A 24,358-nucleotide genomic window follows, 5' to 3' on the forward strand; every position below is an offset into this window, starting at 1 on the left:
CGCACACTCGGAGGCGCAGAGGGGAGGGCAAGCCAAGAAAGCTGGCAGTGGTCAGGAGGTGCAGCCACAGCAACCCCGTGCAGGCATCAGCCACTGTGTGGGGGAGAGAGACAAAGCGGGAGAGACACACGCAGTCCACATGCGAGGATGCACGAGCGGCGGGGTGCAGAGCACGGCTCGCACACAAGCCCGGACGCAGCCCACTAGTTGCCGGCAGCGTGCTCCTTCGGCTGATCATCGTTACCATCCTCATTGCCCTTGCCTCCCTCTCCCACGTTGTCTCCATCTTCGCTCTTCTTCTGCACATCCCCGTCGTTCTTCGGCGCATGGCCATCCTCCTTCGGGGCATGGTCATCGTTCTTCGGCGCATGGCCATCCTCCTTCGGGGCATGGTCATCGTTCTTCGGCGCATGGCCATCCTCCTTCGGGGCATGGTCATCGTTCTTCGGCGCATGGCCATCCTCCTTCGGGGCATGGTCATCGTTCTTCGGCGCATGGCCATCCTCCTTCGGGCCACCGTCGTCGTTCTTCCCTGTATGGCCATCCTCCTTCGGGCAACGGTCTTCGTTGTTCGGCGTGAAGCCATCATCCTTCGGGTCATATTCGTTGGTCCGACCGCCGGCGCTCTTCCGGGAGCCACTCGCATTCCCTCCCTGGTTGGTCTCATTGGTACTCTTGATCTTATCCGCACTTTTCTGGGGCTCCTTTGCGGAGTCCTTCGTGCAAGAGCTTCCCATGGTGTATAAGCGGGGGAGATAGATAACTGTTTAGAGGGGGAGGGAGTAGTGAAAGGGTGGGTGGAGCGCGACTATGGATATAAGCGAGTCGAGTCAAGCGTGCGCGGGCGCTGAGGGTGGCGGGGTGCACACGAGAAGGGGGTCGAATAGTCTAAGCGGGCTGTAGAGGGGCGTATAGGCGAGCCTGTAACGGGGAAAGTCTGCGATGGTGCACGTCAGCGAAGGTTGTGAGGCAGGGGGGACGGCAAAGAGCAGCAGCAGATAGCAGTGTAGGCCACAGAGTGAAGCACGCGGTATGATCGAAGGTTTATAAGCAGAAGCGCAGTGGCCAGGCAACGAGGCCAGCGCCGCTCTTGGCATCGACGGCGCGGACCTACCCACGAGCTCACGCGCGAGAGGCTCAGCCCGGCAAGCAGCCGGAAGAAGACGTTGCCCTGCATGATGGGGCAGTGGGGCGCGTTCGGGCGCACACCTCGTTCTCCCAGCGTCTAGGCGTGCCAGCCACTAAGTCGCACCACGCCGCGCACACGTCCGCGTGTGTGCGTGTGCGCGCTCCCTGCGTCGGCGCGCTTCTTTTTCCGCTTTCCCTTTTCTACGGCGCAGTACAGCATTGCCGCCACGGCAGACTCGTGTGCAGAGACGAGGGCAGCCGCGGGGGCCGACAGACACGGGAAGAGAGAGGCGCACAGACAGACACACGCCGCACCTCATCCCAGCACGCCGCGGCCGCCGCTCGCTGCCTTCAAAATAACAAAATGAAAGGGAGCGACAAACACGCGCAAGGAACAAAGAAAGAAGGGGGAGAGCCCAAGAAGAGACTCACTTGAAAGACAGAAAAGACAGAGCGAGATCATAAGCAAGGAGAGAGGCGGAGTGACGGAGGAAAGAGGGCGTCCCTCAAATCGGGAAGGCCAAGCGTGCATCGTGTCGAAGCCGGATACAACGCCCACACGGCAACAAACACACACACGCAGAGAGACGACCCGAGCGGCTCTTTTCTTCGTACTACACGCATGCGTGTAGTACAAATACAGCCGAGCAAACACCATGCAGAGAAGTGAGCAGAAAGCAAGGGAAAAGACTCGAGGGGAGAGAGACACGCACTAGAGGGGGCGGCAGCGGCAGCGCGATAAGCTAGTAAGAGAGGTGCTCGCTCCGGCATATGAAGGTAGTGGTGGAGAGGTGGGCAGGGAAGAGGATATGCGCGTGTATAGAGGCAATCGAAAAGAAACAAGAAACAAAGACCGTCCACGCAGGGGCAGCGAGCGTGAAGCTAGAACCGGCGATCACAGCACACACAGAGACAGGGCCTGGCATGGCCACAGTTGCGTAGCAGCAGCCCAGGTACCAAACTCCCGGCAGTGACCGCGCACGCACCGACGACGTCTACGGCTCGCCCAGCCCAGCCCATACCGCACACTCGGAGGCGCAGAGGGGAGGGCAAGCCAAGAAAGCTGGCAGTGGTCAGGAGGTGCAGCCACAGCAACCCCGTGCAGGCATCAGCCACTGTGTGGGGGAGAGAGACAAAGCGGGAGAGACACACGCAGTCCACATGCGAGGATGCACGAGCGGCGGGGTGCAGAGCACGGCTCGCACACAAGCCCGGACGCAGCCCACTAGTTGCCGGCAGCGTGCTCCTTCGGCTGATCATCGTTACCATCCTCATTGCCCTTGCCTCCCTCTCCCACGTTGTCTCCATCTTCGCTCTTCTTCTGCACATCCCCGTCGTTCTGCTGCACAAGGACGCCGTCCTTCTCATCGCTTCGAGTGGTCGTATCGATGTTACCCGCACTTTTCTGGGGCTCCTTTGCGGAGTCCTTCGTGCAAGAGCTTCCCATGGTGTATAAGCGGGGGAGATAGATAACTGTTTAGAGGGGGAGGGAGTAGTGAAAGGGTGGGTGGAGCGCGACTATGGATATAAGCGAGTCGAGTCAAGCGTGCGCGGGCGCTGAGGGTGGCGGGGTGCACACGAGAAGGGGGTCGAATAGTCTAAGCGGGCTGTAGAGGGGCGTATAGGCGAGCCTGTAACGGGGAAAGTCTGCGATGGTGCACGTCAGCGAAGGTTGTGAGGCAGGGGGGACGGCAAAGAGCAGCAGCAGATAGCAGTGTAGGCCACAGAGTGAAGCACGCGGTATGATCGAAGGTTTATAAGCAGAAGCGCAGTGGCCAGGCAACGAGGCCAGCGCCGCTCTTGGCATCGACGGCGCGGACCTACCCACGAGCTCACGCGCGAGAGGCTCAGCCCGGCAAGCAGCCGGAAGAAGACGTTGCCCTGCATGATGGGGCAGTGGGGCGCGTTCGGGCGCACACCTCGTTCTCCCAGCGTCTAGGCGTGCCAGCCACTAAGTCGCACCACGCCGCGCACACGTCCGCGTGTGTGCGTGTGCGCGCTCCCTGCGTCGGCGCACTTCTTTTTCCGCTTTCCCTTTTCTACGGCGCAGTACAGCATTGCCGCCACGGCAGACTCGTGTGCAGAGACGAGGGCAGCCGCGGGGGCCGACAGACACGGGAAGAGAGAGGCGCACAGACAGACACACGCCGCACCTCATCTCAGCACGCCGCGGCCGCCGCGCGTCACCACCGTCACAGAGAACGGCGAAGGGACTGTGGGGCAGAGGAGGGACTGACGCACAAACAACGGGCATCAAGAAAAGCAAACACAGAAGGCAATACAGCGATCTCTAGCACGAGAGAGAGCGCGAAAAACGAGAGAAGAGCAAAATACAACAAAAAAGTACAACGGCGACCAGTGCATGGCAAATTCTCACCAGGCAGGTCGGCGGCACGGCGTGTGTGGTTTGTATGCCCACATACACGCCACCGCACAAAATGCGCAGAGGCAAGCACAAAAGATGGAGACATGTGCACCACGCGTGCCCCCTCCATACAGAGCAGATGGAGTTCCTCCAATACTGCGCTACGGATAGACGAGACGCCACCGTACCCATGGTGCAGGCCTTGGGAAAGGAGGGAAGTAACCCTCGACATATAGCGGATGATCATAAACAACAAGGGACATACACAAACTCATAAAGAGAGGAGGATAGATAGAGAAAAGCACGCCGTGCAGTGACAGCGGTGGAAGCCGTGTGCGTGGGCCATGTCAGCGTACACATACAGACGCATAGGCGAGGGTGGCGTGTACGGGAAAAAGGCGTATGTAGACAGTGGTGCAGGCAGGACAGCGGTGCTGGCGGGGTCCACCAAGGACGCCCCACCCCCCGAGTCTAAATCCAAGGCACTCAGAGAGTACAACAAGGGACACAGGCGGGAGAGGTGCAGCATCGACACACACACACACAGTGGAGGTAGAGAGGGGTTGCACCGCAGAGGACGCCGCGAGAAGGGGAAGCACACCACGAAGATAGAGGAGTTGTCCGTGCGTGTGTGTGTGTGTGTGTGTGTGTGTGTCTGCCAGCATGCGACGGCGTCCCGCAGACCGCACCGTCGCTGCATCAGAAGTTACGAAATAAATACAGGACACAAAAGGTGTATAGGCAGGATGCGTTACGAGCCACCGCTTAGCTTGTCCTTGATGCTCTCAACCGTGCTGCTCACTGCGTCACGGACCTCTGCAGCCTTGTTCCCCACATCGTCCTTCAGCTCCTGGATCTTGTCGTGCACATTGTCCTTCGCCTCCGCCGCGGCGTTTTTCATCTGGTCCCTTGTCTCCTGGTCCATCTTGGTCTGCGCGGATCGATCTTGAGGCGCTGCTTGTGTGTGGGTGTGGGTGTGGGTGTGTGTGTGTGTGTGTGTGTGTGTATGTGAAGGGCAGAGCGTCCAGAGGAAGTGAGAGCTCCAAAAGAGATGTCAGTGAGAGACCGCGTATGCCGAGGCGACGTCTGCGTCATATACGTACACATTACATGTATATATACATCACCGGAAACACCCACACGTGGAAACGGAGCAAAGCAGAATGGAGGTGAGCGGCAGAAATTCGCATGCAAGGACCACACCGACAAAAGAAAGGACGCAGAAGCAGCGCTCAGGCACATCCCCCGGAACAGAATGTAGGACGCGCCACGTACACAAAGACGCGGCCGCCAGCCAATGCGTAGAGCAAGTCGGCTACCAGCACAGCTACCGCGCATCCCTCAGCAGCACGGCACGTGGGAGCAGTGGGGCGCGTTCGGGCGCACACCTCGTTCTCCCAGCGTCTAGGCGTGCCAGCCACTAAGTCGCACCACGCCGCGCACACGTCCGCGTGTGTGCGTGTGCGCGCTCCCTGCGTCGGCGCACTTCTTTTTCCGCTTTCCCTTTTCTACGGCGCAGTACAGCATTGCCGCCACGGCAGACTCGTGTGCAGAGGCGAGGGCAGCCGCGGGGGCCGACAGACACGGGAAGAGAGAGGCGCACAGACAGACACACGCCGCACCTCATCCCAGCACGCCGCGGCCGCCGCTCGCTGCCTTCAAAATAACAAAATGAAAGGGAGCGACAAACACGCGCAAGGAACAAAGAAAGAAGGGGGAGAGCCCAAGAAGAGACTCACTTGAAAGACAGAAAAGACAGAGCGAGATCATAAGCAAGGAGAGAGGCGGAGTGACGGAGGAAAGAGGGCGTCCCTCAAATCGGGAAGGCCAAGCGTGCATCGTGTCGAAGCCGGATACAACGCCCACACGGCAACAAACACACACACGCAGAGAGACGACCCGAGCGGCTCTTTTCTTCGTACTACACGCATGCGTGTAGTACAAATACAGCCGAGCAAACACCATGCAGAGAAGTGAGCAGAAAGCAAGGGAAAAGACTCGAGGGGAGAGAGACACGCACTAGAGGGGGCGGCAGCGGCAGCGCGATAAGCTAGTAAGAGAGGTGCTCGCTCCGGCATATGAAGGTAGTGGTGGAGAGGTGGGCAGGGAAGAGGATATGCGCGTGTATAGAGGCAATCGAAAAGAAACAAGAAACAAAGACCGTCCACGCAGGGGCAGCGAGCGTGAAGCTAGAACCGGCGATCACAGCACACACAGAGACAGGGCCTGGCATGGCCACAGTTGCGTAGCAGCAGCCCAGGTACCAAACTCCCGGCAGTGACCGCGCACGCACCGACGACGTCTACGGCTCGCCCAGCCCAGCCCATACCGCACACTCGGAGGCGCAGAGGGGAGGGCAAGCCAAGAAAGCTGGCAGTGGTCAGGAGGTGCAGCCACAGCAACCCCGTGCAGGCATCAGCCACTGTGTGGGGGAGAGAGACAAAGCGGGAGAGACACACGCAGTCCACATGCGAGGATGCACGAGCGGCGGGGTGCAGAGCACGGCTCGCACACAAGCCCGGACGCAGCCCACTAGTTGCCGGCAGCGTGCTCCTTCGGCTGATCATCGTTACCATCCTCATTGCCCTTGCCTCCCTCTCCCACGTTGTCTCCATCTTCGCTCTTCTTCTGCACATCCCCGTCGTTCTGCTGCACAAGGACGCCGTCCTTCTCATCGCTTCGAGTGGTCGTATCGATGTTACCCGCACTTTTCTGGGGCTCCTTTGCGGAGTCCTTCGTGCAAGAGCTTCCCATGGTGTATAAGCGGGGGAGATAGATAACTGTTTAGAGGGGGAGGGAGTAGTGAAAGGGTGGGTGGAGCGCGACTATGGATATAAGCGAGTCGAGTCAAGCGTGCGCGGGCGCTGAGGGTGGCGGGGTGCACACGAGAAGGGGGTCGAATAGTCTAAGCGGGCTGTAGAGGGGCGTATAGGCGAGCCTGTAACGGGGAAAGTCTGCGATGGTGCACGTCAGCGAAGGTTGTGAGGCAGGGGGGACGGCAAAGAGCAGCAGCAGATAGCAGTGTAGGCCACAGAGTGAAGCACGCGGTATGATCGAAGGTTTATAAGCAGAAGCGCAGTGGCCAGGCAACGAGGCCAGCGCCGCTCTTGGCATCGACGGCGCGGACCTACCCACGAGCTCACGCGCGAGAGGCTCAGCCCGGCAAGCAGCCGGAAGAAGACGTTGCCCTGCATGATGGGGCAGTGGGGCGCGTTCGGGCGCACACCTCGTTCTCCCAGCGTCTAGGCGTGCCAGCCACTAAGTCGCACCACGCCGCGCACACGTCCGCGTGTGTGCGTGTGCGCGCTCCCTGCGTCGGCGCGCTTCTTTTTCCGCTTTCCCTTTTCTACGGCGCAGTACAGCATTGCCGCCACGGCAGACTCGTGTGCAGAGACGAGGGCAGCCGCGGGGGCCGACAGACACGGGAAGAGAGAGGCGCACAGACAGACACACGCCGCACCTCATCCCAGCACGCCGCGGCCGCCGCTCGCTGCCTTCAAAATAACAAAATGAAAGGGAGCGACAAACACGCGCAAGGAACAAAGAAAGAAGGGGGAGAGCCCAAGAAGAGACTCACTTGAAAGACAGAAAAGACAGAGCGAGATCATAAGCAAGGAGAGAGGCGGAGTGACGGAGGAAAGAGGGCGTCCCTCAAATCGGGAAGGCCAAGCGTGCATCGTGTCGAAGCCGGATACAACGCCCACACGGCAACAAACACACACACGCAGAGAGACGACCCGAGCGGCTCTTTTCTTCGTACTACACGCATGCGTGTAGTACAAATACAGCCGAGCAAACACCATGCAGAGAAGTGAGCAGAAAGCAAGGGAAAAGACTCGAGGGGAGAGAGACACGCACTAGAGGGGGCGGCAGCGGCAGCGCGATAAGCTAGTAAGAGAGGTGCTCGCTCCGGCATATGAAGGTAGTGGTGGAGAGGTGGGCAGGGAAGAGGATATGCGCGTGTATAGAGGCAATCGAAAAGAAACAAGAAACAAAGACCGTCCACGCAGGGGCAGCGAGCGTGAAGCTAGAACCGGCGATCACAGCACACACAGAGACAGGGCCTGGCATGGCCACAGTTGCGTAGCAGCAGCCCAGGTACCAAACTCCCGGCAGTGACCGCGCACGCACCGACGACGTCTACGGCTCGCCCAGCCCAGCCCATACCGCACACTCGGAGGCGCAGAGGGGAGGGCAAGCCAAGAAAGCTGGCAGTGGTCAGGAGGTGCAGCCACAGCAACCCCGTGCAGGCATCAGCCACTGTGTGGGGGAGAGAGACAAAGCGGGAGAGACACACGCAGTCCACATGCGAGGATGCACGAGCGGCGGGGTGCAGAGCACGGCTCGCACACAAGCCCGGACGCAGCCCACTAGTTGCCGGCAGCGTGCTCCTTCGGCTGATCATCGTTACCATCCTCATTGCCCTTGCCTCCCTCTCCCACGTTGTCTCCATCTTCGCTCTTCTTCTGCACATCCCCGTCGTTCTTCGGCGCATGGCCATCCTCCTTCGGGGCATGGTCATCGTTCTTCGGCGCATGGCCATCCTCCTTCGGGGCATGGTCATCGTTCTTCGGCGCATGGCCATCCTCCTTCGGGGCATGGTCATCGTTCTTCGGCGCATGGCCATCCTCCTTCGGGGCATGGTCATCGTTCTTCGGCGCATGGCCATCCTCCTTCGGGCCACCGTCGTCGTTCTTCCCTGTATGGCCATCCTCCTTCGGGCAACGGTCTTCGTTGTTCGGCGTGAAGCCATCATCCTTCGGGTCATATTCGTTGGTCCGACCGCCGGCGCTCTTCCGGGAGCCACTCGCATTCCCTCCCTGGTTGGTCTCATTGGTACTCTTGATCTTATCCGCACTTTTCTGGGGCTCCTTTGCGGAGTCCTTCGTGCAAGAGCTTCCCATGGTGTATAAGCGGGGGAGATAGATAACTGTTTAGAGGGGGAGGGAGTAGTGAAAGGGTGGGTGGAGCGCGACTATGGATATAAGCGAGTCGAGTCAAGCGTGCGCGGGCGCTGAGGGTGGCGGGGTGCACACGAGAAGGGGGTCGAATAGTCTAAGCGGGCTGTAGAGGGGCGTATAGGCGAGCCTGTAACGGGGAAAGTCTGCGATGGTGCACGTCAGCGAAGGTTGTGAGGCAGGGGGGACGGCAAAGAGCAGCAGCAGATAGCAGTGTAGGCCACAGAGTGAAGCACGCGGTATGATCGAAGGTTTATAAGCAGAAGCGCAGTGGCCAGGCAACGAGGCCAGCGCCGCTCTTGGCATCGACGGCGCGGACCTACCCACGAGCTCACGCGCGAGAGGCTCAGCCCGGCAAGCAGCCGGAAGAAGACGTTGCCCTGCATGATGGGGCAGTGGGGCGCGTTCGGGCGCACACCTCGTTCTCCCAGCGTCTAGGCGTGCCAGCCACTAAGTCGCACCACGCCGCGCACACGTCCGCGTGTGTGCGTGTGCGCGCTCCCTGCGTCGGCGCACTTCTTTTTCCGCTTTCCCTTTTCTACGGCGCAGTACAGCATTGCCGCCACGGCAGACTCGTGTGCAGAGACGAGGGCAGCCGCGGGGGCCGACAGACACGGGAAGAGAGAGGCGCACAGACAGACACACGCCGCACCTCATCTCAGCACGCCGCGGCCGCCGCGCGTCACCACCGTCACAGAGAACGGCGAAGGGACTGTGGGGCAGAGGAGGGACTGACGCACAAACAACGGGCATCAAGAAAAGCAAACACAGAAGGCAATACAGCGATCTCTAGCACGAGAGAGAGCGCGAAAAACGAGAGAAGAGCAAAATACAACAAAAAAGTACAACGGCGACCAGTGCATGGCAAATTCTCACCAGGCAGGTCGGCGGCACGGCGTGTGTGGTTTGTATGCCCACATACACGCCACCGCACAAAATGCGCAGAGGCAAGCACAAAAGATGGAGACATGTGCACCACGCGTGCCCCCTCCATACAGAGCAGATGGAGTTCCTCCAATACTGCGCTACGGATAGACGAGACGCCACCGTACCCATGGTGCAGGCCTTGGGAAAGGAGGGAAGTAACCCTCGACATATAGCGGATGATCATAAACAACAAGGGACATACACAAACTCATAAAGAGAGGAGGATAGATAGAGAAAAGCACGCCGTGCAGTGACAGCGGTGGAAGCCGTGTGCGTGGGCCATGTCAGCGTACACATACAGACGCATAGGCGAGGGTGGCGTGTACGGGAAAAAGGCGTATGTAGACAGTGGTGCAGGCAGGACAGCGGTGCTGGCGGGGTCCACCAAGGACGCCCCACCCCCCGAGTCTAAATCCAAGGCACTCAGAGAGTACAACAAGGGACACAGGCGGGAGAGGTGCAGCATCGACACACACACACACAGTGGAGGTAGAGAGGGGTTGCACCGCAGAGGACGCCGCGAGAAGGGGAAGCACACCACGAAGATAGAGGAGTTGTCCGTGCGTGTGTGTGTGTGTGTGTGTGTGTGTGTCTGCCAGCATGCGACGGCGTCCCGCAGACCGCACCGTCGCTGCATCAGAAGTTACGAAATAAATACAGGACACAAAAGGTGTATAGGCAGGATGCGTTACGAGCCACCGCTTAGCTTGTCCTTGATGCTCTCAACCGTGCTGCTCACTGCGTCACGGACCTCTGCAGCCTTGTTCCCCACATCGTCCTTCAGCTCCTGGATCTTGTCGTGCACATTGTCCTTCGCCTCCGCCGCGGCGTTTTTCATCTGGTCCCTTGTCTCCTGGTCCATCTTGGTCTGCGCGGATCGATCTTGAGGCGCTGCTTGTGTGTGGGTGTGGGTGTGGGTGTGTGTGTGTGTGTGTGTGTGTGTATGTGAAGGGCAGAGCGTCCAGAGGAAGTGAGAGCTCCAAAAGAGATGTCAGTGAGAGACCGCGTATGCCGAGGCGACGTCTGCGTCATATACGTACACATTACATGTATATATACATCACCGGAAACACCCACACGTGGAAACGGAGCAAAGCAGAATGGAGGTGAGCGGCAGAAATTCGCATGCAAGGACCACACCGACAAAAGAAAGGACGCAGAAGCAGCGCTCAGGCACATCCCCCGGAACAGAATGTAGGACGCGCCACGTACACAAAGACGCGGCCGCCAGCCAATGCGTAGAGCAAGTCGGCTACCAGCACAGCTACCGCGCATCCCTCAGCAGCACGGCACGTGGGAGCAGTGGGGCGCGTTCGGGCGCACACCTCGTTCTCCCAGCGTCTAGGCGTGCCAGCCACTAAGTCGCACCACGCCGCGCACACGTCCGCGTGTGTGCGTGTGCGCGCTCCCTGCGTCGGCGCACTTCTTTTTCCGCTTTCCCTTTTCTACGGCGCAGTACAGCATTGCCGCCACGGCAGACTCGTGTGCAGAGACGAGGGCAGCCGCGGGGGCCGACAGACACGGGAAGAGAGAGGCGCACAGACAGACACACGCCGCACCTCATCCCAGCACGCCGCGGCCGCCGCGCGTCACCACCGTCACAGAGAACGGCGAAGGGACTGTGGGGCAGAGGAGGGACTGACGCACAAACAACGGGCATCAAGAAAAGCAAACACAGAAGGCAATACAGCGATCTCTAGCACGAGAGAGAGCGCGAAAAACGAGAGAAGAGCAAAATACAACAAAAAAGTACAACGGCGACCAGTGCATGGCAAATTCTCACCAGGCAGGTCGGCGGCACGGCGTGTGTGGTTTGTATGCCCACATACACGCCACCGCACAAAATGCGCAGAGGCAAGCACAAAAGATGGAGACATGTGCACCACGCGTGCCCCCTCCATACAGAGCAGATGGAGTTCCTCCAATACTGCGCTACGGATAGACGAGACGCCACCGTACCCATGGTGCAGGCCTTGGGAAAGGAGGGAAGTAACCCTCGACATATAGCGGATGATCATAAACAACAAGGGACATACACAAACTCATAAAGAGAGGAGGATAGATAGAGAAAAGCACGCCGTGCAGTGACAGCGGTGGAAGCCGTGTGCGTGGGCCATGTCAGCGTACACATACAGACGCATAGGCGAGGGTGGCGTGTACGGGAAAAAGGCGTATGTAGACAGTGGTGCAGGCAGGACAGCGGTGCTGGCGGGGTCCACCAAGGACGCCCCACCCCCCGAGTCTAAATCCAAGGCACTCAGAGAGTACAACAAGGGACACAGGCGGGAGAGGTGCAGCATCGACACACACACACACAGTGGAGGTAGAGAGGGGTTGCACCGCAGAGGACGCCGCGAGAAGGGGAAGCACACCACGAAGATAGAGGAGTTGTCCGTGCGTGTGTGTGTGTGTGTGTGTGTGTGTGTCTGCCAGCATGCGACGGCGTCCCGCAGACCGCACCGTCGCTGCATCAGAAGTTACGAAATAAATACAGGACACAAAAGGTGTATAGGCAGGATGCGTTACGAGCCACCGCTTAGCTTGTCCTTGATGCTCTCAACCGTGCTGCTCACTGCGTCACGGACCTCTGCAGCCTTGTTCCCCACATCGTCCTTCAGCTCCTGGATCTTGTCGTGCACATTGTCCTTCGCCTCCGCCGCGGCGTTTTTCATCTGGTCCCTTGTCTCCTGGTCCATCTTGGTCTGCGCGGATCGATCTTGAGGCGCTGCTTGTGTGTGGGTGTGGGTGTGGGTGTGTGTGTGTGTGTGTGTATGTGAAGGGCAGAGCGTCCAGAGGAAGTGAGAGCTCCAAAAGAGATGTCAGTGAGAGACCGCGTATGCCGAGGCGACGTCTGCGTCATATACGTACACATTACATGTATATATACATCACCGGAAACACCCACACGCGGAAACGGAGCAAAGCAGAATGGAGGTGAGCGGCAGAAATTCGCATGCAAGGACCACACCGACAAAAGAAAGGACGCAGAAGCAGCGCTCAGGCACATCCCCCGGAACAGAATGTAGGACGCGCCACGTACACAAAGACGCGGCCGCCAGCCAATGCGTAGAGCAAGTCGGCTACCAGCACAGCTACCGCGCATCCCTCAGCAGCACGGCACGTGGGAGCAGTGGGGCGCGTTCGGGCGCACACCTCGTTCTCCCAGCGTCTAGGCGTGCCAGCCACTAAGTCGCACCACGCCGCGCACACGTCCGCGTGTGTGCGTGTGCGCGCTCCCTGCGTCGGCGCACTTCTTTTTCCGCTTTCCCTTTTCTACGGCGCAGTACAGCATTGCCGCCACGGCAGACTCGTGTGCAGAGGCGAGGGCAGCCGCGGGGGCCGACAGACACGGGAAGAGAGAGGCGCACAGACAGACACACGCCGCACCTCATCCCAGCACGCCGCGGCCGCCGCTCGCTGCCTTCAAAATAACAAAATGAAAGGGAGCGACAAACACGCGCAAGGAACAAAGAAAGAAGGGGGAGAGCCCAAGAAGAGACTCACTTGAAAGACAGAAAAGACAGAGCGAGATCATAAGCAAGGAGAGAGGCGGAGTGACGGAGGAAAGAGGGCGTCCCTCAAATCGGGAAGGCCAAGCGTGCATCGTGTCGAAGCCGGATACAACGCCCACACGGCAACAAACACACACACGCAGAGAGACGACCCGAGCGGCTCTTTTCTTCGTACTACACGCATGCGTGTAGTACAAATACAGCCGAGCAAACACCATGCAGAGAAGTGAGCAGAAAGCAAGGGAAAAGACTCGAGGGGAGAGAGACACGCACTAGAGGGGGCGGCAGCGGCAGCGCGATAAGCTAGTAAGAGAGGTGCTCGCTCCGGCATATGAAGGTAGTGGTGGAGAGGTGGGCAGGGAAGAGGATATGCGCGTGTATAGAGGCAATCGAAAAGAAACAAGAAACAAAGACCGTCCACGCAGGGGCAGCGAGCGTGAAGCTAGAACCGGCGATCACAGCACACACAGAGACAGGGCCTGGCATGGCCACAGTTGCGTAGCAGCAGCCCAGGTACCAAACTCCCGGCAGTGACCGCGCACGCACCGACGACGTCTACGGCTCGCCCAGCCCAGCCCATACCGCACACTCGGAGGCGCAGAGGGGAGGGCAAGCCAAGAAAGCTGGCAGTGGTCAGGAGGTGCAGCCACAGCAACCCCGTGCAGGCATCAGCCACTGTGTGGGGGAGAGAGACAAAGCGGGAGAGACACACGCAGTCCACATGCGAGGATGCACGAGCGGCGGGGTGCAGAGCACGGCTCGCACACAAGCCCGGACGCAGCCCACTAGTTGCCGGCAGCGTGCTCCTTCGGCTGATCATCGTTACCATCCTCATTGCCCTTGCCTCCCTCTCCCACGTTGTCTCCATCTTCGCTCTTCTTCTGCACATCCCCGTCGTTCTGCTGCACAAGGACGCCGTCCTTCTCATCGCTTCGAGTGGTCGTATCGATGTTACCCGCACTTTTCTGGGGCTCCTTTGCGGAGTCCTTCGTGCAAGAGCTTCCCATGGTGTATAAGCGGGGGAGATAGATAACTGTTTAGAGGGGGAGGGAGTAGTGAAAGGGTGGGTGGAGCGCGACTATGGATATAAGCGAGTCGAGTCAAGCGTGCGCGGGCGCTGAGGGTGGCGGGGTGCACACGAGAAGGGGGTCGAATAGTCTAAGCGGGCTGTAGAGGGGCGTATAGGCGAGCCTGTAACGGGGAAAGTCTGCGATGGTGCACGTCAGCGACGGTTGTGCGTCAGGGGGCAAGAAGGATAAGAGCAGATATAGATTATAGCGCGCGTGAAAGATTGTGGAATCTTGAAGTGAAGCGAATCGCGGGTAGGAGGTTTCAGATGCGAAGCGCTTTGTGTCTGCGAGAGGAACGGTACGGGGAGTACGCAGCCAAGTAAAGGCGTAGAATGAGCGAGGCGCGTTAACGAAGACAACATGTGAACACGCGTGCGCATCGAGAAGGGTGGTGGTAAGAGGGAGAGAAAGTGATGGATTACGAGAAGGAGAGCTAGTGGGCAGAAAGAGAGCCGGAGACACTGCACATGTGAAAATGAGGCTTCGCACGGTGAGCATCTCCCAACGAGAGAAGTCGACGTGCACACAGACATACACACACACGCATAGATCCCTATACGCACACACACACACACATATATATAGATATATATGCGTGTAAATATCGATCGATGCTCAACTCTTTCGCAACGGGAGAGGCGCAAGAGTAGTCATATCAGCAGCTCGCATATGTAAAGGCCAAGGATACAAGGAATAGTGTACATGATGCCAAGCACCAAACGGCGCAGATTGCATGTATGCAAAGACAGAGTGGGGGCAGAAGGAAAGAGATGAGCGCGCGGGTCATGTCTCCGCTCGTGCATTTTTCTCGTCGCGCTGGGCTTTGTGTTTATATGATGTTCGGGTGCCCCTAATCAAGGAGGATATAGGCGGCTCTGCGCAGGCGTGCGTGTGCTACGTGGCCAGCGTACGGATGCGCGTGCGTGCGTGCGTCTGTCTCTGTGTGTGCGATCACGGAGATGAAACACGGTATTCAAGGGAGGAGTGCAGTCGCACAGAGGGCAAGATAAACAGAGGAGGGGGCGGGACACGTTGGGGCGGGTGGGAAGGGCCAACAAAATTGATAAAAGCCGAGAAAAAACGCGAAAGAGCGGAGCACGTGACAGCGCGTGAGGAGGGAGTTACGCCATCTCGCACAACGCATGCGCCTCACACATGCGCACTGTCTCACCCTGAGTCAGCTGGAGGATCACAAGATGACGCCGAAATAGATGGGAGGATGCGCTGTGCCGGTGACCGACGCGGACTTTGAGAGACACCTATGCGTGCTCATGAGGACTTACGAAGGCTGCTCTTCTGCACCGATGCGCTCTGCGTCGCTATCAAATGGGTGCATATGCACCCCTGCTCGACCCCAAACGCCATGGCGACGCTTCCGCCGTCTCCGCCGCTGTTGTTCTGTCGGCTTGGCTTGAGGTGGTGGCTCGAGCCGTTGTTATCGATCCGCTCCGCTGGATTGGCACCGGTGCTGGAGAGGCGCTGTCTGGTGAACTGAATCGCCTGCGTCGATAGCCGCTGCTAAACGGCTCGGATGGGGCCGCAGGAACGAGGCGTCTTCCAGGTTGGGCTGCTGGGACTGTCTGTGGCAGGGGAAGAGGTGGTGCTCCTCCCGGCCCCTGTGGAGGAAGGCAACGCTGCACGAAGCAGCCGTCATTGGCTTTCCAGCCACCGTCTGCGGATGCCTCATATCGCGTCTGCAATGCGGGCGCGAAGGGCCGCCCTGGTTGCGCCGCGTATGGGTTGGTGTCGGTTTGGGCTGCTACGACTCGGTCATGACGTCGCTGCAGCGCGTGACGCCAAATCTGAGTTACGCCGCCTTCTTCGCTTGGCGTAACGCGGAGCACAGTGGAAGATGCGGTCGTGTGGCCTTGCGGGCCCGAGGCGTTCAACTCTCTGTGAGTGTCATGCACTGGATCATACATCCCTCGTCGCTGGTAAGACGCAGAAAAAGCGCGACCGCTTCCCCTCGCGCGTGTCGAGGTGCCACCGCCGCCCTCGCGGCGCAGTTGCAGGTCGGCTGCGTAATGCAACAAAGGAATGTCCGTGGCAGAGATGGGCTGCCAGTCGGGGCGAGGCGTACCTCGCAGCCGCTTCGGGGAATAATGCAGGTCAGCCGCGTACCCCGCTGCTGTGGCGTCGCCGCTGCAGTCATCTGCACCGCCAAGGCTTCCTATGGAATCCTCCAGCACAAGCGGCACACCTCCGTAGGACGTGGTGCGCACGGCCGGCAGCAGCGAGGCTGGAGCGGTGCGCGACGCTTCGGCGATCGAGAGCGGCGGATAAGGGTGTCCACGCAGCAGTGGAGGGGCTGTAGCAAGCTCCGGGGTCATCGGGTACGGTGCCGCCACAGCACCGTACCGACAGCCGTGGGAGAGCCGTTTTCTCGTGGCTGCCTTTAGTACTCGCTCACCGGCAAACTGCTCAGCCGGCTTAAATCGCGAGAGCTGCTGCACGCGCTTCTTGTGAACCGTGGTGTACCATGTGTCGAGCTCCTTGGCGGTGCGCAGGCTTGGCGACACGGAAATGAGATGCAAGAGAAGCCTCTCATTTTCTTGCGCGATTTGCCGCTGCCGCATCTGGCGATGGCGCAAACGGTGCTCCGTCTGTTTCTCGATGTTGTCGAAGCGGCAGACCTGCGCAGAGGTCGGGACGAGGTTCATATTGCGTCCTTTGCGCGCCATGTCGTCACTGGCGAGGAGAAGCTGATGCAGTATCTTCACATTCTGAGCATAGATTTGAGCCTCATCGTGCCGCACTTGCTGGGCGTAGCGGTCGGCGTAGAGCTGTCTGTAGTGGTCCGTGGTGGGGTCACCTGGTTGCTGAAAATCTACGTCAGGCGCATCCTGAATCGTGTGGGAGGGACTTAGACGTACCGCGGCCAGCCGCTGCATGTGCCACAAGTGTGCCAGCCCCGCCTCTTGCTCCGAGGTGGCGTAGTAGTGCTGCCGTAAGTTCTGACGCCCCTTAGCCGACGTGTGGGCCGCTGGACGTGGCATCTTTCGCTGTCGAAGACTGCGAATCGTGTCGATGAGGGTGGCAGGATTTCTCTTCAATGGGTAAGTAAAGAAAGATGGAGTGATTATGCGGGAAGCTGCATGTCTGTCGGCTGCGCCAGTCTTCGTGTTCCGCTCTTGCTGTTTGGTGTGCGCCCAAGTCGAACACGTCGCAGCTTCGACTCAGAGTGGTAATGACCTACGCACGCACACCACCCCAGTGTCCCTCAAAGCCACAGCCGCTACGACAGCTTGGCTGCGGCGCTCAAAGAAGGCGAGAAAGGCGGGGACGAGCGTCCACGCGTGAGTGAGGGAGCAAGTGTGCGTAGCTGGGCGCCAGCGAGAGAGAAAAGAGGTCTGCGAGAACGTGCGCGCGTGCGAGTAGAGAGACCGTCACGGAACCTTGCGAGAGAAGAGGGAGAGGGGGCAATGAAGCTCGTAGTCATCGCGAATAAACACCGGCGTGTGGGTGTGTGTTTGGGTGTGGGGTGGGTGGCGGTGAGGGTAGCAGAGAGAAGCAACGGTTGGCATGGGTGTCAAAAGTGGGGAGGCCGTGAAAAGACACGCCAGTGATACGTAAACACAAATCGAGCGTGTATTAGGAAAAAAACAAGGAATGAAAAGGCGGCCTAGCGCTGCGCCGTCACGCCGGATATCTCTTCCTGGGTGCATCAGACAGCGTGCATCACACAGAGGAGCACTTGCCCAGATCCAGAGGCCAGCGAGCGCCTCGGCAGCGCCCAGAACCCCCCACAGCAGTCCGTCCCAGCGACAGGAGGAGTGGGGAAGTGGAGAGTGGAGATGATGGAGATGCGATGTGGCAAGTGGTGCTGTTTCTGTTTTGTTGGTTTTGTCATCGCTGACCAATGCCTTATGACCGTGCCTGCGACTGTGTGCTCGTGCGATACTGACGGTGCACTGCAATCGCAGGCATGCAGGCATTGGCCCTTCTTCGTCGTGCAGATCGGACCGCCTTTGAGGCTACAGAGCGTCCGAGGCAGGAAGATGACAAGCTGAGTAACGTGTTACCCTAGCGCCGCTCATCCATCAGGGATGGCACACACACACACACACACATACACCAAGCACAAAGACTCAGGGACACGGGTCGGCATACAGGTGCCCACGCGTGCATGTAACAAGCGGAGCACACGCGCAACCAGAATAAAGAAAGGGCCGGAAGCGGAGCAGGCAAGAGAGGACAAAACGAAGGCTGGCACAATTGAGTGGTGCGGCAGCGTGCGTGAGCACATCATGCGCGGCAAGAATAATGTGCACCGCACAAATTTATCGCTGATCAAAGCCGGGTTGCTTACGATGCTCCGAAATCAGTTGCAGGCGTACATCGACTGCAGAGACGCCAGCACATTGGCCCTTAGCGCTGTCAATGACACAGTCGTGTCAAGCCTGTCGTGCGTTGGTGTCAGAAGGGGAGAAGTACTGGCTGCAGCGACTGATTCAGGTGATGACGTCGCCTCTCTTGACGCCACTTCCAGTAGCGTCCGCCGCAGCCACGCCTCGTGCAAGGCGTCCACCTCGAAGCACAGCACCCACGTCGGCTGCAGTGACACTGAGGGCGAAGTTTCGGCCGGCGTGTCTCCAGTACACGCACCCGTGCTCCAGCTCACAGCATCCAGATCGTGTGGGGCTGCGGTGTAGCACACCATAACCACCACTGTCGCCGAGTCCTCCGCCTCGGAGGCTCCAGGCAACAGAGCGTGCGAAAATGGTGCGTAAGCGCTCAGTGGCGGCGGTTGCCTGGAGGGTGACACCGCAGCGGCTGGCGTTGTGGTGCCGCCGTTCTTTAGCCGGCCGTCTTGATAATATGAGGCCGCATCCTCCAGCAGAATCCGGGAGACATCTTGCGCTGCCCGCATTTGCGCTTGGAGTCTGTGCCAGTGGCCGTCGGTCGTCAGTGCGATAGGATCATGCGCTGCAGTCTTCGGAGCAGCCGCTCGCTTGTCCGCCTCTGCGGCATTGCTTCGCGCTTGTGGTATCCCAAGCGCAGGCTTGCGCGCACTTCGACACAACGCCACCCTGAGCTTGTCCATGGGCGACTGCGAAGTTGTCGATTGAAAGGCAGCGGGCGCCGTCACAGGTTTTCCGTCCTTTTCGATTGCCGGGCTCATGCTGATGTGCAAGGACGAGGAGATGGGCAGGTACTCCCACAGCGTGCACGCTGGTGGCCGTGCTGCGGCAGGCGTGTCGCTATTCTCTTGTTCTTGGGTGAGGTACGTGGTGGATGAGACATTGGCGAGAGCATCAGTGTTGGCCGTAGCACCAGCCGCATCCGTTTGGTGCGCATTCAGTCGGCTGCACAGAGCAGCCGTGCGCACTGGCACGAGTGGATTGCTCGGCATACCGGCGGACTGCCAGCCCTGAGAAAGGTCTGCCTGACACGCCTTTAGCTGTGCCTGAAAGGATGGCTTCCTTGACGGTGCAGCCTTGGGTGCTGAAGTCGCAGCTGCTGACGCAGTGGTTGCCACTAGCTTCGAGGCGGGTGGTCGCGGAGGCGCTGCCTGGATGTCCGGCGATTTGGGGTCTGCCTCCCTTGCACTCTCCTCATGCGCATCCCCGCGCTGCCGTGGATTGTCCGCATCGCGGCTGGTGTCATCCTTGCTGGACGCCTCTTTTCCCAGGCCACTGAAAAACGGATTCTGACCGGCATCGTGCGCTTCCTGGGCGCGCACTCCGTCCTCAGTCCCGCTGGCGTTTTGCACTGAGATGGTTACGGCATAGCCGGTGGACAGGACGCGCAGGAACGAAGGCAGCAAAGGCGCACTGAATCTCGCCGGTGTGCCTTGCTCCGATGGTGCTGTGAGTGCCGATATCGCGCCTGCCTTTAAGCACTGCCGCAAGTGCTCTGCCAGCATCTCCCGCAGTTGCTCCTCCACCTGGAAGCTTCGCTGGCGCAGTGTGCGCCCTAGACGCATCGTCCATTGTCGAACCTCCACAGTGGATGTCACCTCCTCGCCCCCTAACGCCGCACTGCCGACAGCTGTGGAAGGCGATTTCGAGTACCGGTGACACCGCCGCCGCCACCATCCCTTCAGCCACCCAAGGTGTGATGACCGCGCATTTGAGAACCCCGAGGCGACTCTCGATGCGAAGCGCGCCGTTGCCGCTGGCGAGGCTGCTGGCCCTGGTTGATGTCGGGAGGGTGCGGGAGGCGCGTATGAAGCAACGGCCACAGCAGCCGGGGAGCTTGGACTCGGAGCCGGCGCTGTTTTCTCTGGTGTACCGTTACGCTCCAGGAAGGTGGTGGTTGAGAGCGGGCTACGGTTAGTGGGGACGCTGGTGGAGCCTGACGGGAGCGGACCAGGCTCTTCCTCTTCCATGACGTCATGCGCGCCGTGCTGCGCGTGCAGCAACTGGACATAGAGACGCCGCACGGCGTGATGGGCGTCTGCGCTCATTCGATACCCTCGGAAACACACGGGTGGCGCTTCTCTGAAGAAGGCACGGGGAAGCAAACGGCGGTGGTGGTCTTGACCGTGGCGTTGTGCATACTTCCCTTCCCTCGTGCACTTGTGTGTGTGTGCGCGTGTGTGTGTGGTGTAAAGATGTGTCAGTGTGTGCACCTAAAAGAGAGGTGGAGACATTGTGTCGAGCAGCGTTTGCACGGAACGAAAACAAACACGACAAGAAAGCATGAAAACATGTGTAAGATACCGTCTTCATCGGCTGCGCGTCAACAACCCTAAAGCAAGAGAAAGTGGGGACGCAAAGACACACAAGCACACATACACACACGTGCCTAGCGCGGTTCACGCACACGCGAAACAAGCGCACAGCTCTCTCCTGAGCGCGAAAGGCAGTCGCCTTTTACCACACTTCATGTGTTTGTGCAGTGTTGCGTAGTGTCGCTGCTGGTTCCTCTTTGGCCTTCTCGTACACATGCATGTGCGTGCTCATGCAGGGTCTAGCTGTGATGTGAAGTGAGCGCGGAAGTGTGCATGGTTGACCGCTTGCTGTTAGCTGATGAGGATGTTCCTGCTGCTTTGGTAGCGGTGATGGGCACCGTTTCACACATCCCCGAACAGGTCGACCCGCATCGGCGGAACAGTTGGACAGGCCGCCTCTCACTGGTACTGCCACACCTGCTCTACGCCGCCGCTCGGCGAGACGACAAAATGCACGGGTTGATCGTACGTGTCGGCAGGAATGCGCGACGGCATGGAGGTATCGGAGACACCGATGGCCCGTGCAGACGTACCCGTCGTAGAAGAACGCAGGACCTGATCATCGAAGGCAAGGGCCATGACATCCCACTGCGGAACAGGCACGCCGGAGGCGGCGAGAGGGGGTGCGTCCACTGCGACTCCCACACTCCGTGCCGCATCCCCCTCTGCCTGACCTCCAACACGGGATGGGACGGAGTCAGCGGGGAGCCTACAGCGATGAACACTGCCGTGGTAGTCGAGAAAGCGGTCGTAGAAGCCGCCGCCCTTGCCGAGGCGGGAACCGGTCCGCACGTCAAAGAGCACGCCAGGTGCGAGTACGAGCATAGACACGTCGTCAAGGCTGCCTAAGGCGTGCGCGGCTCCCTCGTCAACGGCGGGGCTCAGACGGGTGCTCGGGTCCTCACTGTCATCGCGGTACTCGAGAAGGCCCGATGGCCGATACCCAGCCGCGTGGGGCTCTGGGAACAGACGTGCGTATGCATCGCAGAGAACCATGTGACGATGATGGCCATGGCAGCTGGCGAGCATGGCGTGGTCGTCCTCGTCATCGCCCTTAACTCCTTCCAAAGTGGATGGCGAATGCAGGGGGGCTGACATGCCGATAGCGGACGGACGTGAAGGCCCAAGTAGCCAGGGCTCCAAGAGAGAGGCCTTAAACTCGCGGATGTTGTACGCACCTTGTGGGGCAAAGGCTGTGTTAAGGTCACGTTCATCCAGCACTTCGACGAAGACCATCGCACTCTTGAGAGTGCGCGGCGCGGGATGTTGTGGCGGTAAGAGATCCGACATAACTGATGATGACGCTGGTTGTGGTGTCAGCTCCACAGAAAGCACAGCCGCAGCCCCGGCCGTCGACAAGGCAGTCATCGTTTCTGGGAGCACGACAGGGGTCAAGATGTGAATGTTCTGCTCATGCGCGATTGGCCATAAACGTTGCATGAGCGGCACAGGATCCACTTCGAAGTACAGCGGCAGATACGCCAGCACGAGCAGCGGCGGTGGAGAAAGTCGAGCGGGCAGCGGTGCACCCTGGCTCTCTGCCACCCTCAAGGACGACGACGACGTTCCGCGAGCGGCAGAGGTCGCGCTCGGCCGGTAGCGCGCGAGAATGTATTCGTAGACATGATCGCAAATCTGTTGCGACGCAGCAGTCACCTGCGCTGGCTCCGACTTGGCCCACCTCCGCAGGCGGAGCAGCTGCTCCTTACGGAGTACCTTCTTGATGTGCGCAATGGGGATGGGTTGCATCACGGAATCATGAGGCACGTGAGAGAAGAATGATGAGAGAGAGGAAGGGCGGAGCCGGCGCGCACGGCACGAGGAGACAGCGAAGGAGAAAAGAGCCCATACGAAGAGGCGAAGGGAAGGTGGTAGAGAAAGGAGGCGTGTGAAGAAGCGCCCGTGAGAGCACTCTTATCACCACCCCCCTCCCCTCGTTGACCAGCGAACAGGACAGCGCACCGTCCCCCCTCCCACCCACCCTGCTCAGTGCGCCACCATAAGAAGGCCATGAGGCGAGCAGGGCGCACGCACGCACGCGTGCAGCGAGAGCAAGAAGGACGAAAAAAGAGGTGGCGGACGAGGTGATGTATTAGAGCAAGCCAAGGAGAGCCACAAAGCGAGGGGAAGAAGTGCGCCGCGCATGGCAGGAAGGGAGGGAGAGGGAGTGAAATGGAAAGCGGGAAAGGGGGAGGAGCGAAAAGCAGCAATGGCCAGCAGCGCTGCTGGCCAAGTGCCCCATCTAAACACACACGTGTGAAAAGAGGGGGGACCTGCCTGGACGTGCGATCGCGCAACGCGAGTGCCTTCGGATGGAGTGTCGGTCGCTGTTGTTGTGTTTACGGCGGGGAGAGGGTTCTTCGTGCTCATCTGCCTGTGTGTCAGCACTCCACATGTTGCGAAGTGAGCAGAAAAAGTGACGCACACAGAGAAGCAGTACAAGATACACGCGCCACACAGACGTTCCTCAGATGCGTCACAAGCCGGCCGTCGACGAGGAATCGGCGGCTGCGGTGTACTGGGCAAACAGGGGACGCAGTGCATCCGTCTCTGCCTGCATGGCAGCCGGTGTCCGAGGCGGACGTCGCCGCTGCTCCGCCTCGTCCGCCTCCGGCTCCCCTGCCAGCCTCCCTTGGGGGTCGAAGGGGATGACATGCACGTGCAGATGTTCCACCGTCTGCCCCGCCAGCGAGCCTTGCTGCACAGCAATGCTGTAGTTCCCGACAGGCGGTACAGCAGGGGTGGCGGAGGAAGCAGCACCGCCTTCACTGTAGCGCTGACGACGCAGATGCTCAAGGACCTGAATAGTGCACTGCATCACGCGGCCCCAGTCGTCTACCTCCTCCTCTGTGAGTCCGTGTATCGTGCTAATGCAGCGGATGGGCACCACCATGAGATGGTTCGGCGCGATGGGCTTCAGGTTCACGAGCACGCAGAAGTGCTGGGAACAATACGGGATGCTCACGGCAGCCGAAATGGAGAAGGGATAGAAAGTGAAGCGATACCCGTCTTTGATTTCGGGAATAATGGTGGAAGGGGTGGTGTTTGCGACTGAGGCGGCCGCGTAGGCATGCATCTGACGGAGGTTCTCAGCGGCATGCGCCTGTGCATCTGGCTTGGATGCCAACCGGTCCCGCTGCAACTTCTCCGCTGTTGTGGCGGCAGCGAGTGCTGTGTCTTCAGCGGTCAACAGCCCCGCCGACGCCTCCTCCGGCGACTGCGCAGGCTTCTGTTGCAGAGCCCTGACAAGGGCCGTAAAGACATCAGGCACCGCTCCGCCTTCGCCCGCCTCCGCGGCCGTGGTCGATGGCGCAGGAGCGAGGTGGTAGCGCTGCAGCTGGTGGTAGATCATGTTGTTCGGGGTGAAGTCGCCGGGCACCCGCTCCACAATGTGCCAGTATGCGTGGTTGTTGTTGGCTGCGGGCTCATCAGCGCTGGCGTGCGTGTCTGCCGTCGTTGAGCAGAGCTCTGCTGTGTCCCCAGGGGAGGAGAAGTTAAAGCTTGCGCCTGGATGGGTGAGGCGGCGGCTCATCCGCAGCAGAGCGGACCAGTCGGCAGGCAGTAGCGAGGTAAGGCGGAAGACAGGCGCGGATGCAAAAGGGGAAGATGAGCCCTGCGCCAGATGTTCGTAATGGCGACGGTATGTTTCATAGCTGGCACAGCTGTTCACGGCGGAAACAACATAGTGCACGCCCTTCGTGGTCACCGCAACCGACAGCGGT

General features: G+C 59.7%; 14 protein-coding genes across 14 annotated transcripts; all 14 read right to left on the reverse strand.

The window, feature by feature from the left end:
- Positions 1-203: 203 nt before the first annotated feature.
- HASPB1 (hydrophilic acylated surface protein b) lies at positions 204-737 on the reverse strand (the record flags this gene model as incomplete). The annotated part of the gene is made up of 1 exon (XM_001683386.1): positions 204-737. One exon carries the CDS (start codon positions 735-737, stop codon positions 204-206), a length of 534 nt encoding a protein of 177 aa, XP_001683438.1.
- Positions 738-2,353: 1,616 nt separating this feature from the next.
- On the reverse strand, positions 2,354-2,575 carry HASPA1 (hydrophilic acylated surface protein a; the record flags this gene model as incomplete). The annotated part of the gene is made up of 1 exon (XM_001683387.1): positions 2,354-2,575. One exon carries the CDS (start codon positions 2,573-2,575, stop codon positions 2,354-2,356), a length of 222 nt encoding a protein of 73 aa, XP_001683439.1.
- Positions 2,576-4,244: 1,669 nt separating this feature from the next.
- On the reverse strand, positions 4,245-4,418 carry SHERP (small hydrophilic endoplasmic reticulum-associated protein (sherp); the record flags this gene model as incomplete). The annotated part of the gene is made up of 1 exon (XM_001683388.1): positions 4,245-4,418. One exon carries the CDS (start codon positions 4,416-4,418, stop codon positions 4,245-4,247), a length of 174 nt encoding a protein of 57 aa, XP_001683440.1.
- Positions 4,419-6,025: 1,607 nt separating this feature from the next.
- Positions 6,026-6,247, reverse strand: HASPA2 (hydrophilic acylated surface protein a; the record flags this gene model as incomplete). Its single annotated transcript, XM_001683389.1, has 1 exon — positions 6,026-6,247. The coding sequence occupies one exon, from the start codon at positions 6,245-6,247 to the stop codon at positions 6,026-6,028; it is 222 nt and encodes a 73-aa protein (XP_001683441.1).
- Positions 6,248-7,863: 1,616 nt separating this feature from the next.
- HASPB2 (hydrophilic acylated surface protein b) lies at positions 7,864-8,397 on the reverse strand (the record flags this gene model as incomplete). Its single annotated transcript, XM_001683390.1, has 1 exon — positions 7,864-8,397. The coding sequence occupies one exon, from the start codon at positions 8,395-8,397 to the stop codon at positions 7,864-7,866; it is 534 nt and encodes a 177-aa protein (XP_001683442.1).
- Positions 8,398-9,662: 1,265 nt separating this feature from the next.
- LMJF_23_1075 (hypothetical protein) lies at positions 9,663-9,980 on the reverse strand (the record flags this gene model as incomplete). Its single annotated transcript, XM_003721749.1, has 1 exon — positions 9,663-9,980. The coding sequence occupies one exon, from the start codon at positions 9,978-9,980 to the stop codon at positions 9,663-9,665; it is 318 nt and encodes a 105-aa protein (XP_003721797.1).
- Positions 9,981-10,066: 86 nt separating this feature from the next.
- On the reverse strand, positions 10,067-10,240 carry SHERP1 (small hydrophilic endoplasmic reticulum-associated protein (sherp); the record flags this gene model as incomplete). The annotated part of the gene is made up of 1 exon (XM_001683391.1): positions 10,067-10,240. One exon carries the CDS (start codon positions 10,238-10,240, stop codon positions 10,067-10,069), a length of 174 nt encoding a protein of 57 aa, XP_001683443.1.
- A 1,256-nt stretch (positions 10,241-11,496) lies between these two features.
- On the reverse strand, positions 11,497-11,814 carry LMJF_23_1084 (hypothetical protein; the record flags this gene model as incomplete). The annotated part of the gene is made up of 1 exon (XM_003721750.1): positions 11,497-11,814. The coding sequence occupies one exon, from the start codon at positions 11,812-11,814 to the stop codon at positions 11,497-11,499; it is 318 nt and encodes a 105-aa protein (XP_003721798.1).
- An 86-nt stretch (positions 11,815-11,900) lies between these two features.
- On the reverse strand, positions 11,901-12,074 carry SHERP2 (small hydrophilic endoplasmic reticulum-associated protein (sherp); the record flags this gene model as incomplete). Its single annotated transcript, XM_001683392.1, has 1 exon — positions 11,901-12,074. One exon carries the CDS (start codon positions 12,072-12,074, stop codon positions 11,901-11,903), a length of 174 nt encoding a protein of 57 aa, XP_001683444.1.
- Positions 12,075-13,675: 1,601 nt separating this feature from the next.
- Positions 13,676-13,897, reverse strand: HASPA2 (hydrophilic acylated surface protein a; the record flags this gene model as incomplete). The annotated part of the gene is made up of 1 exon (XM_001683393.1): positions 13,676-13,897. The coding sequence occupies one exon, from the start codon at positions 13,895-13,897 to the stop codon at positions 13,676-13,678; it is 222 nt and encodes a 73-aa protein (XP_001683445.1).
- A 1,385-nt stretch (positions 13,898-15,282) lies between these two features.
- On the reverse strand, positions 15,283-16,956 carry LMJF_23_1025 (conserved hypothetical protein; the record flags this gene model as incomplete). The annotated part of the gene is made up of 1 exon (XM_001683394.1): positions 15,283-16,956. One exon carries the CDS (start codon positions 16,954-16,956, stop codon positions 15,283-15,285), a length of 1,674 nt encoding a protein of 557 aa, XP_001683446.1.
- Positions 16,957-18,281: 1,325 nt separating this feature from the next.
- On the reverse strand, positions 18,282-20,369 carry LMJF_23_1035 (hypothetical protein; the record flags this gene model as incomplete). Its single annotated transcript, XM_001683395.1, has 1 exon — positions 18,282-20,369. One exon carries the CDS (start codon positions 20,367-20,369, stop codon positions 18,282-18,284), a length of 2,088 nt encoding a protein of 695 aa, XP_001683447.1.
- Positions 20,370-21,035: 666 nt separating this feature from the next.
- On the reverse strand, positions 21,036-22,385 carry LMJF_23_1045 (conserved hypothetical protein; the record flags this gene model as incomplete). The annotated part of the gene is made up of 1 exon (XM_001683396.1): positions 21,036-22,385. One exon carries the CDS (start codon positions 22,383-22,385, stop codon positions 21,036-21,038), a length of 1,350 nt encoding a protein of 449 aa, XP_001683448.1.
- A 727-nt stretch (positions 22,386-23,112) lies between these two features.
- On the reverse strand, positions 23,113-24,168 carry LMJF_23_1055 (conserved hypothetical protein; the record flags this gene model as incomplete). The annotated part of the gene is made up of 1 exon (XM_001683397.1): positions 23,113-24,168. One exon carries the CDS (start codon positions 24,166-24,168, stop codon positions 23,113-23,115), a length of 1,056 nt encoding a protein of 351 aa, XP_001683449.1.
- Between the last annotated feature and the right edge of the window lie 190 nt (positions 24,169-24,358).

The sequence above is a fragment of the Leishmania major genome, chromosome 23 (genome assembly GCF_000002725.2).
Source record: "Leishmania major strain Friedlin complete genome, chromosome 23".
NCBI lineage: Eukaryota > Euglenozoa > Kinetoplastea > Trypanosomatida > Trypanosomatidae > Leishmania > Leishmania major.